The sequence below is a fragment of the Sorex fumeus genome, unplaced genomic scaffold (genome assembly GCF_029834395.1).
Source record: "Sorex fumeus unplaced genomic scaffold, SorFum_2.1 ptg000014l, whole genome shotgun sequence".
Taxonomy (NCBI): Eukaryota; Metazoa; Chordata; class Mammalia; order Eulipotyphla; family Soricidae; genus Sorex; species Sorex fumeus.
In genome coordinates, this window is record NW_026606071.1 from 32360485 (window position 1) to 32372923 (window position 12439).

Consider the following 12439-nt stretch of genomic DNA (forward strand, 5'->3'; position numbering starts at 1 on the left):
GGGGTGCTCTGGGTGACTTACATGAAGTAGGGAGGTGAAAGCAGGGGCCTGGAAAGGAAAATCTGCCCCTTTCTCTCTATACACATCTGACATTCTTGGAAGCAACTAGGGAAATTGAGGACTGATAAGAGTCTGCTATCGGCTCCTACAAGACCCAACAGCTAGGAGACAGCAGTCAAGCCACACCTGAAGTCCACTTGTTCTGTGTTGTTCCCTGCTACCCAAAATCTCAGGGAGCCTTGGACTCAGGCTTGAGCAAGGAATTGCTTTTTGTAGAAAAGGAAAATCAGTCCTAGATCTTAACAAGGTTTTCCTGTCCATTACCTTTTTTTTTCCTCAGAAAAGAAGGGGAGGTTCATTAAGATAAGCTCTCAAAAGAGAGTACAGACTTCTCCAGAGTGGAGAAGCCTGAAAGTACAGGTTTGGAGAAGATTAAGTATATTTTCCATACCAGCCTTTGCCCCAAATTTTTTCATAAGTAGTTGCTCATGAGGCATTTCCTGGAGAAAAGCATTGAAATTCTAATGGTCCATTCTTGTGTTCAGTAGCTGTATTTGTGCTTGGTACTTTTGTGATGCTTGTCTTCTCCCAGGTGCTTTAGTACTTGGGGCTAGAATTTTGGAGCTCATTGGCTTTCCAGGCTCTTGAGATGGATCTTTTTGTCTCAAAGAACTCCACGCCCTCAGGCTGGTTCAAGTTTCAGAGACTGTTTTTCCCCAACATTCATTACCAGGAATACCCTACCCCCAACCTCCCTGTCTGCAGCAATATAGAATATTAGCAGCTTCCCTTTGCTTTGTGTTGATGACAATAAATTCAAGCCAAGTCCTTTGCAAAAACCTAGGAAATAGGGGACAGATACTGTTTTTGCTTGGAAATTTAGGATATCTTAATGGGGCTTGCAATAATAAGGATATCTTATTATTATGGGGAGTGAGAGAGCAACATACAATTCAAAATTCCCTCCAACAAATAATATATAGTACCAAATCTTATTCTTAATTTACTAAGATTTTCTTTCCACGTGGGAGTTTCAGGAAGTTCCAAACCCTTGAGACATCTAAAATGATTAAACACAAACCACCACATGGCAAAGAGTATAAACAACCATGTCCTTCAAAAAAAAAAAAACATGGGCCATGTTAGGAAATGAAAATACTTTCCTGCAGATTCTATGATTAATTCTCATTTTGAAAGTAAAATGACTAAGTGAACCTAAACTACTCTTCCTCAGGCAGGAAGCAAATGTTAAATAAATTTTAAAAACTAATTATGTGAAAGGTCCTAAACTCCACAGAGTACTTGAGTCAAAGAACACTTACATTTCCCAAATTATAATGGAGGAAGGGGCCAAGAACTCACAAGGATCATGGACAGTAGCTGCTGAGACAAAGATGGAGGAATTTAATTGACATAAACTAGAAGCAGAAACTGGGGCAATGGGGCAAAGGATTAGATGCAGTTGTTTCTAGAACTAAATGGCTTAACTAGAGATGTCGATGGGGTCCAAGTTATACAATGTAACTAAGAAGTTACACACAGGCAACTTCTATAATTTGTATAACTTCTGAGATATGGCTTTTAATTTCAGAATTCCAAATCTCAGTTTCATAATGACAGAGAGCTAAATAACACTTATAAGATAGAAGAAGTTGCTGCTATGGTATAGACAATATGTAGAAAGGAAAGAGAAAGCCCTAAATTTGATTATGGTCGGTAAGTACTACGAAAAAAAAAATAGTTTTCCCTCTAAAAAAATTCCTTTTCATTTTGTTTTTAGAAACTTTAACTTTCAAATAGTGGGTTTCAACACTAGATTATTTGTAAAAAGCAAACAGGCGAGGTAAAAGGTATTCTCTAAATCTTTCAAAGGGCAAGACCTGAATGTTTTAAAGTCTTCTTTGAAAATTCACATTAAAATTACGTTAGTTTGAAAAAGATTTTCTTTAAAGGGGAAAAATGCCTAGTCCCGTTTTTTATTTCTCGGTGATCTCTTCCTTTCTTGGGAAGAAAAATAACAAATGGCAAAAGCCTATTTCACATATTTCACATGTCCCAGGATCATTCTTCTTTATCAAAGGAAGGCAGAATAATTGAGGCATGTGCAAACCAAATCGGGAAGTGACATGTTAGTAGTCTAAATATTACTATGGAAATTAGGATTGTAAGACATAGGAACAACCATGTAGTTGCTCCCAGCAACCTCGCTCACAAACGGCAACCACTTTGATAGGTTACCTTCCTGGGGACGCGTGAACATGCACAGGGGAAATGAAGTTATGCAGTAAAGCCAATATAAACACTGATGTTTTGTCTTCTGACAGCATATGAATGTGCAAGCATTAAGTTATAGGAGAAAAGGGGCTAATTTTAGATTTGTTCCTAGCCCTCTCCATGTGAATGGTGTCGCTGTGAGCCCAGCAATGAAGTTCACTGTGTTGTAGCAGACTGCGCAGTTCCTGAGTGTGTCAACCCAGTCTATGAACCAGAACAATGTTGTCCTGTCTGCAAAAATGGTAAGACCGCACTGTATTAGCTTTCAAAGAGGGGTTAGTACAAAATACAGTTTTCACCACTTCACACCAGTCAATGCAAGAGCCCTGTTAGATCTGCCTGTGGCTTTTCAAAATGGGCAGAGATGATTTATGTTTCTTATTCCACCTTAAAGTGAAAATAAACCTGCAGTGGTTGAATCACAGAGCTTTCCATCTGGGGAATTAAAGCTCTTATAAGCTGACTTTCTTATGATCCCTTTATTTATTGTTGATTTATAAGGAGGATATCAAAAAGAACACAATATCATCTTTTTACACAGATGAAATCTTTCTTTTGTGGAAGCTTTAAAGCTGTTCACCCCATTATGTAGTGAATTATCCAGAAGAGAAATAGGGTAAGTTCTAGGTATTCTGCTTTTCACAGTATAAGTCTTTAGAGTTAAGATTATCAAAGAATTAAATTATTTGATTACTAATGAACGTGTGTGAAGTGAGAAATTGTTGAATGTGTAGGGCTTTTACTCTAGGTTTTCATTCAGTGGAAACTTGTTCTCAATAATAATCACAAGATATGGAATCTTGGTTGATAAGGTTATGGGTTTCTTTGGAGTCCCTCAAGGAATAGAGAGATGCAAATGGCTTCAGAATGCAAATCATCCAAATCCAAGATGACCTTGAAGAAAAGAAAGTGAAAGTCCATAAATGAGAAATTCTATACTGTTCTCTGCTTTCTCCTGGCATTAGCACCTACTTGAATAAGTAGTTCTAACTCTTAATTAAGCTGAGAGTATTCTAATATTAAACCCAAACATCCTTCTATCAATGAATAGTGCTCATGTTCTTCTATTAAGCATTGTTTTCTTCTGACTTTGGAACTGCATTAGCTTACCTACTAATCTTGTCATTTGTAGAATGATAAATAGTAATGAGAATATCAGGTTATTAAGGTCAAAACAAAAGCAGCTCTACTTGTTTGATAATAATTTCTACACCAGCCAAAGGACTCATGAAGAACTCTTGAGACATTGTTTTCTAGTCTCAGTTTTTGCCATTTCTAATTATAATACATTCGTATAAGTAAATATTAAACTGTCCACCTGGTTTTCTTCTGTTCTCTCTTGTCCAACTGAATTTCAGCGGCCATCTCTCTGATTTAGAGGTGAAAATTAACATCCTTTTGCAATTCTAAACTATCTAATATCTGAACAGGTATAATCTATGACAATACAATTGAAAGGGTTTTTAACATATTCAAAATGATATATCAAAGAACAATAAGATGGTTGAATGGTTGAAAAACTGGACCTCTGAGGAGGAACTGAAGGAGTTAGTATAATTTGGCCTGGAGAGGAGAGAGCGGAGGGAAGGCCTAATTATCGTAAAACATATGAATGAATAGTCTAAAGTGGAAGAGGACCTGTTACTCTTTATTCTCTCCAAGGACAGGAAGAAAAATAATCAACTATCTAATTGATCTTTAAAATTAGGATAGGAAAGTCTTTGACTTAAGGTTTTTTTTTCCCTCTAGAAATAGCTGTCTAACTAGATTCTGGGGAATATTATTTCTTGCTCATTTGGCCTTGGTGATTGTTCTTGTTTCACATTAAAAGTTTTCCCATCAAAACTTTTTTAAAAGAGGAGGACAGAGAGATCGTACAGCAAGGGAAGTGTTTGCCTTCCATGTAACTGACCCGTCTTTGATCCCCAGCATCCCATATGGTCCCCCAAGCACTCCCAGGAGTAATTCCTGAATGCAGAAACAGAATTAACCTTTGACTCTCTCCAGGTGTAGCTTAAAAAAATTAATGAAGTTTGTCATATTTTATTCAGTGTGGATAATACTCAAAAAATCCACCCATACCATCCCCAACAGAGAACAACCCCACCCCACAATAGAGAACTCAAGCATGCTGGACTATATACAGATTAAATACATGTATCTACCATATTGCTCTAGCTACCCCGCAATGCAATATTGAATATATCAAAGTTATAGCACAGCAGTAGGGCGTTCGCCTTACAAGCGGCCAACATGGCCGACCCGAGTTCGATTCCTCCGCCCCTCTCGGAGAGCCCGGCAAGCTACCGAGAGTATTCGATATGCCAGACACAGTAACAACAAAGTCTCCAATGGAGAAGTTACTGGGCCCACTCGAGCTCGAGCAATGTCTACCCCTTATGTTAAATGTCACTGTAACCTAGTCCCACTTAATTTGATGCTACTCAAAATTATGTCATTTTTCTCTCACTTACCAGTCAAGATTTGTCTTCAAATGAAACCATCTTTGTATAAAACTACATAATGAATGGACTTGAACTGTACTATTATCTTGTTAGCCGTATCTTGTTAAAAATCCCAGGCAAACGTAAGTTGAGTGAACAAGGTCTATTATACAAGTTGTCTGAGATTTTATTTATGAAGACCTACAAAAGAACTACATGTATTTCCCCTTGTCATTTCCAAACTAATTTGCATTCTTTTCCAAATAAGAAACATTCACCTTTATTTGAGTTGCTAGAAGAATAACTCTGATTTTACTATCATATTTTGGCATACTTTCTTTTTTATTAGTAAATGCTACTAATGGATTATACCTATAAAGTATAAGTACTGGAAAGAAGAACATCTGAAATTTTCTTGTGACCACCTATGGCAGTTGTATTTTCCTGAGAACATAGTGAGCCCTAGGTCTTGCTTGCTCACTTTATAAACCTATCCTAGAAAACAAAGAAGTGATCCTATTGTAAAAGAGTTTGGATAACACTGGGAAATAAGTAATTATTATGGATTGTAAAACTAGAACCAGATCTTAATCTTTTAAAATATAAACCTACTCATCCTATATGATGATTAATTTACTTTCTAGCATAAATTATTTCAAAATTATACTACTATTTTTTAGATTTAAAGGAGATAAAAATCTACTATCTTAATTCTAGGCATATGAAATAGGGTTTAAATCTGTAAAAATTGGTTTATTTTCTATATTTTCTTGAATCTTCACAAATGGTGAAAATTTTAGTTTGCATAAATGTGGATTATCTTGGCTCTCAGATACTTTCCTTTTGCATACTAAGATTGATTTTTCTGCCTTCCTGAATTATAACTTGCCAAGAGCACGAGGCATTAAAAACATAAAATGAAAGTTTAAAGGAATAGAATTTGCCTTATCTAACTTTGATATGCAATACTTTGTTAATATTAAAATCATTCTTCTGACATGGTTGAAGAAAAAAGAAAAAAGGAAGCACATGATTATAGATGAGCTTCCCAGGCAAATAGATGTTTCCCAAAGAAAATATAACAAGTATCCCTTAAAAATATTGTTTAATATTTGAAAGTGCAGGGTAATGTTCTCTCTAGAAAATCAATGATAGCCTTTCTTTATTTTCCAAAATATAATGTTTAAGAAAAACTTAAGACTTGCATTTCTAAATAATTTCGCCTTATAATGTATAAAGAAAAGAAAATTTTAAATTTATTGGTCTCAGTGAATTCATTAAAAATGATTTCCAATTGTATATATAGACAAGTCATAAAATATATTAAAGTTAGTTAAGTGCTAAGACTATCAATTTAGTTTGAATAAAATTAAAACATTCAAGAGAAATGCAAATGACTGTGTGTGTGTGTGTGTGTGCGCGTGTGTGCATGTATTAAAATTTCTATTTATGGAAGGGACACAGGATTAAAATAGGAATCTATTATTTTAAAAAATACAATTAAGCATTTTTTTCTGTCCATCTTCAAAAACTAGCAATACAAATAACTCTATAAAGATATGACAATTTTTAACTTTTACTTTTCTCAAAATTGTGTTACATTAGTCTGCATTTGACTCCTAGGCTTCCTATATAAACTAACATACATATATAATATGTGTATTTATATGTATATAATTAACATTATAGTATTTAAATATAAGATTAAATGTACTTAAAAAAATATTCTACTTTGGCAAGTCACATAAGTATTTTAGATATTTTGAAACTAAACATAATTAGACTAGCGAAACATTTCATTATTAGACCAAATGATTTTATTGACTGATGAAAATTAGTCAATATATTACTGAGATACATTGTCAATCATTTTATTCATGGTTTTGAAGGAAGTCCTATCTTGTAAAAAAAGTGCAATAAACAAACAGGAAACACCATCACCAAAATCTTCCAAATACAATAAGGAACATTCATATGGTTTAAAACTAAATTCAATTTGTCACAATCATTGTTCAAATATTCAATTTCATACACCTTATTCCATTAGTTAGTATAGACACAATAAAATAGAAATAAATTAGCCAAAATGGTAAATGGAAATGAAGGAAACAGAGGGATAGGAAATTCACATACAACAGAGGGAACTTTAGAAGATCTAATACCCTCTACCTAGGCTGAAGAGAACATGTGACACATACTGTTAATATTCTTAGTATATAAGAAGCTCTTTGAAAAATGAGAAAAAATATAGAAAGGAAAAGAAATTCATAGGGAATAAAAAACAGATAACTACTTTATATGAGAAATTGTGCTTTAACACAGAAGGGGTTGGGAAGATCAATATTAAAACAATGTTAATGGTAATGATTTGTCATGTTTGATACTGAGAGTTGGCAAAGATATTAAAGAACAACTGTTACAAATGTATTTTGCTGACTAAATTTTGTTGTAACTTGAAGTCAACAGTTCTACCACATATTTTGCCTCCATTCCTGCGTTAAATTTTTCATAGCATTTCACTCTCTTTTTAATTTTTTATTTGTTCGGGGGCCACACCCAGCAATGCTAGGGTTCAGTCCTGTCTCAGAGATTACTCAGAGATTACTCCTGGTGGGATTATGTGATGCCAGGGATCAGATCGAATCTGGGTTGGCTGCATGCAAGGTAAATATGCTACCTACTGCACTATTGCTCTTGCCCCATAAATTTTCTTAGCATTTTATAGTGAAAATAATACTTCAATGAAATACTTCAATGGAATAATTAAATATGATACAACCTTTAAATATACCTCACTGGCATTCTTTACTGCTGCAGAATACTGTTAAATAAACAAAGACTTGGTGCTGGAGAATAGTTCAGCAGCTAAGGTGTTTACCTTGTACACAACTGACCTGGATGTAATCCTGGCAGCACTTATCTTTCTTGATCAGGAGTGATCTTTGAACAACAAGCTAGTAATAAACCCTGAGCACCACTGGGTAAGGTCCAAAACCAAAAGAAAGAAAAAGATGAGTCAATAAATGCATGCATACATAAAGATGGACCATAGGCTAAATATTAGTCTACTATATATAGCATTCTGCATGTAATATAGTATGTACATCTACATAGCATTTTAGCTGGTGTTTAAAATGTTTTTTATCTTGAATTGCTTTAAAATGTTTTTTATCTTGAATTGTTTTTTATCTTGAATTGTAATTTTAAATATACATTAAAATTTTACATTCATAAAATAGGTAAATATATATTAGAACATTAATAATAAGTTAATGTTTACTTTCAGGGAGTAAATGAAAAGGTACAAGGGTAAAAGACAAGCAAATCCCTTTAGTACATTAAATATTTATAGATGATAATATGAAAACAGAAAAGTACATGAATAGGCAATTCACAAAATGTAAATAATCAAAAATATATCATTATTCAGCCTCAGTAATAATCAAATTAGTTTTTTTTATTTAGCGGGGGAGAGAGAAAGCACAGCCCAGTAGTGGTCAGGATTTACTCCTAGATCTGTGCTTTAGTACTATTCCTGGTGATTCTCAGGAGACCATATAGGGTGTCAGTGTTGGGCATCCAACTAGGGTCAGCCACATACAAGGCAGGTACCTTAACTGTTCTATATCTCAGGGACCCATAGACTACATTTAAGCTTTTTATTTTTTGTTATTTTTGTATATAATATATGGAAAATTCTGCAAGCACACAAGTCAGATTTTTACATTAGTCAGTGATCAGGAAAAAATTAAAAATAGAAGAAACCTGAGAATATAGTTCAGTGGTAGCATGCCCACCTTGCCTGTGTAAGGTTCTGGGTTTGAACTCCAGGGATTCCTAATACCACACACACACACACACACACACACACACACACACGCACACGCACACGCACATGCACACATGCATGCACATGCACACAAACACACATACATGAACTATGTAGAACTAGAGAACTCTGATTTTATTTAACAAGCATCTTTAAAGGGGCAAGGGATAGAACCATATCTGGAAGTGCTCAGGGGCTACTCTTGATGCTATGCTCAAAGTCACTCCTATAAAGTTGATTCATAAACTTAAAGTGATTATGTTTTAGACTCCAATATGTCCAGAGAGATAGTCTAGTGGATAGGGTGCTTGCCTTCCATGCTGAAACCCCATTGACCCTCAACACCACATTTGGTTCTCTGAGCACCACCAGGATTAAGTGCTGAGCACTGCAGGGTGTGACCACCCAAAAAAAAAAATAAAGAGAAAAAAATAAAAATTACACAAAGCAAAAAAAATCATAAAACTACAATAACAAAATTAAAAACAAGAAAGACCTTATAAGGATTCACATTCAAAAAGTTATTTTAAATCTATTGGAAAAACATTAACAGTTTTTTTTATAAATGGACAAAACTTAAAAATGTATTCAACAAAATAATGAGTAAAATACTTTCTAAAACACAAAAATTCTCAAGTGACATTTACAAAGGAAAATGGGAGAGAAAGAAAAATTTAATATTTTTTTACAAGTTCACAAAAATTGGCAGTAATGTTATGTAAATTTTTTGTGAGTTGATAGCAAAATTTGAAAATCTACAAAGCACTTTTATTAGGGCTAGGAAATTCACCTACCATATATATTAAAATAATATATAGAAAGATATAGTTATCTAAAAATGTGTAATGTTTCAACATAAATAAATGAATAGATTAAGAAGTAACACGCATACGTTTTATAATTTAACATACAATTAAAATGATATCCACATATTTGATTAAAAATATGTTATGCAAATATAAAAGTTGGTAATTTTAGAGAACAACTACAGTCCTATATCAATCATTATATGTTTTTAAACTCAGCTAAAAACCTAAATCTAAAAATAGTAGAGCTTTTTTAAAAAATGGAAACATTACTTAGGATAGGAATTTTTTTGAAACATAAAAGTAAACTAAAAAATTTTAAGGGAAAATGGAAATGTAAACTAGGTTACATATATATAACCTGTAAATTTCTTTATAAATTGAAAGAAGACATAGCCAAATTTTGTAAAAGTGAAATACAAAATAAGTCAGAGCTAATATTATTATATACACTCTGCAAGGTGATAAAATATGTGAACCCTTGCATGGCTACTTTTATTTTTAGAAATTCATCGGATAAAACAATCAGGCTTATATTTTTTAATGTATAGAGAGAGGTGCATATTACAGAGTGACTTATAGAAGCAAAATAATAGAAAACCTAAAAGTTAAATATGTAACAATACAGAAATAATTAGGACATCCTGCACAAACTCCACTGGGTCAGAATGCAATATGCATGTCAATGTATTTTTGTTGCAAGTAAAACTAGTCTTCTGCCCCCGCGCCTGGGTGTTCCTTCCCGGGGCCCCTTGGAGGGGAGCGGGTTGAGCTTTCCTCCCTGCCCCGACCAGGGCTCCGGCAGCCGAAGACCTCCAGGACCAGCCGCCACCATGCTGAGACCACTCTCCGCACACATGAAGGTACTGGCAGAGGGACAAAGCCACGCGGGTTCCGGGGCCGAGACCTCCAAGCCTACTCGAATTGGAGTCGAGCGTCTTCCACCCAGATCCTCCAAATTCCAGTAGGCGGGGGTCACACCCACCACCTGGCCCCCTGGCGCCGTGTAATCCCATCAGCGGCCAAGACTCAGAGACTATAAAATCCAGATCCCGGAACCGCGAGGCTGCATTCGCGGCTGCGCGACATCTTATCAAAACTTTTTTTTATGACATCTTATTGTCTCATTCCTACTTTGGACAAACTTGCAGGCTATCAAATGTAGCCTGTCCACAGGGCAGAGTCTGGCAAACTCCCCGTGGCGTACCAAATATGCCAAATACCAGTAACAATGATGGGTCTCATTCTCCTAAAGAGCCTTGAATATAATCTCAGGGCTAGGATGAAAAGAACGTTACTGGGGCCTGCTCGAGGCAATCGATGAATAACAGGATGATGAAATGAAAAAATGAAATGAAAAACTAGAAAAAGTACTTAAAAATGTTGGTAATGGGTACAGTGTGGTAATACTTCATCACTAAAACAAATAAGTATTTATACTATAGTATCTCAATGTTGGGCTGGAGCGATAGCTCAATGGGTAGAGCATTTGCCTTGCATGCAGGCAACATGGCCAACCCAAGTTCAATTCCTCCACCCCTCTCGGAAGGCCTGACAAGCTACTGAGAGTATCTCGCCCACATGGCAGAGCCTGGCAAGCTCCCCGTGACGATATGCTGAACACAGTAACAAGTCTCACAATGTTACTGAGCCCGCTTGAGCAAATCGATGAACAATGGGAGAACAGCGACAGTGACAGATCCCAATGTTAACTTCATAAAAATGAAATTTTGAAAGTAAAATGAATCTTAATACTATTTAATTCTAAATTGTGGCTTGATGGATATTTTTCTTTTTCATAAACTGTTTTTAAAATTTTCTATGACAAATATGTACAACCTCAACAATTTAAAACTGCTTTTTAACAAAGAAAACATAGAATTTTTTAGGGCCAAAGAAACCTCAAGTACAGTATAAACCCCAGTGCGAGGGTTAAGGTGCCTGTCTCATATGTGGCTGATTGTGGTATCCACCCTAATTTAATCTAGGGCATAGTATATGGTCCCATAAGCACTGCCAGCAGTTCTCAGAATCCCTGAGTACAGAACCAGGGACAATCTCTAAGTACTGCCAGGTATGCCCCAAATATTTTTTTCTCCTCCCAAGTTTTTAATTAAAAAGTAGAAAATATCTTGACCAGGATCATATAAAATTTTCTCACAATTTTTATAATTTAGTACTTAAATAATCAATGGTATAGCACTTAGTAGAAATTATACTAATTTCTTTTCATAATTTGTGCTCCTTAATTAGTCAAGTAATGGTTCTACCTCTTGACTTTCAACTGCTTTAACTATGGGAGTCTTTATAAAAATAAAAACTGTTGGGAAAAAACATTGGAAGCCTAATTTAGGAACCTATTAAGGGACAGTTGTTGAACAATTTATTTAAGAATATCCATTTAGATTTTTGTGGAGTTATTTTGCATCATCAGCCTTTAAAGTTTGAAAATTGGGTCCAAATCTTTCACCTTAATTTGATATGTTCTCACTTCCTCTAAGGCAATTAGTAACAAGTTGAAACACAGACATAAAACAAACACACTGAAGATTAAAAAAAAAAGTCTGGCAATTATACATATCTATTTGTTACAGAGAACAGAACCCTTGAAATAGTTTATGATGAAAGCACCTCCTATGAAAGGCAGTTTCAAAGTCTGGCTTTTATTGACTGCATAACAGAAGGTCAGAATTATCATATTTGTATAAAGTAGGTATCAAAACAGGGTAATTATAAGTAGCTATTTTAATGAGCCTCAAACAATAATTTCCTATTGCTTTCATAAGGCTTCCTCCAAAATAGGAAAGGAAATATTTATGTAGTCTTAAATCAACAGGATTCCCTATTAATTCATCAGCAAATTATATTTCAAAAATATGATTTTACAATGTTGACACAATGAAAATTAAGGCCACATTTATTTCCTGCTAATCACAGCTTTGCTTTAATTATCAGATCTCTCAGAAAATGTAGGGAGAAAGGCTTATGTATAAAAATGTAAACTTTTTCTCTTTGATTTCCCTCAACACATGGGAAATACTTTGTGATAAGGTTTTATTCTCTATGCATATATCTGGAATGTTGAG

General features: G+C 34.7%; 1 protein-coding gene across 1 annotated transcript in view; it reads left to right on the forward strand.

The window, feature by feature from the left end:
• The window catches only part of VWC2L (von Willebrand factor C domain containing 2 like), a 185253-nt gene that overhangs the window by 24784 nt on the left and 148030 nt on the right, over window positions 1–12439 (forward strand). Inside the window, exon 3 of the mRNA XM_056111820.1 lies at window positions 2387–2516. Coding sequence (XP_055967795.1) covers window positions 2387–2516 — 130 coding nt within the window. The remainder of the gene's footprint in view (window positions 1–2386; window positions 2517–12439) is intronic.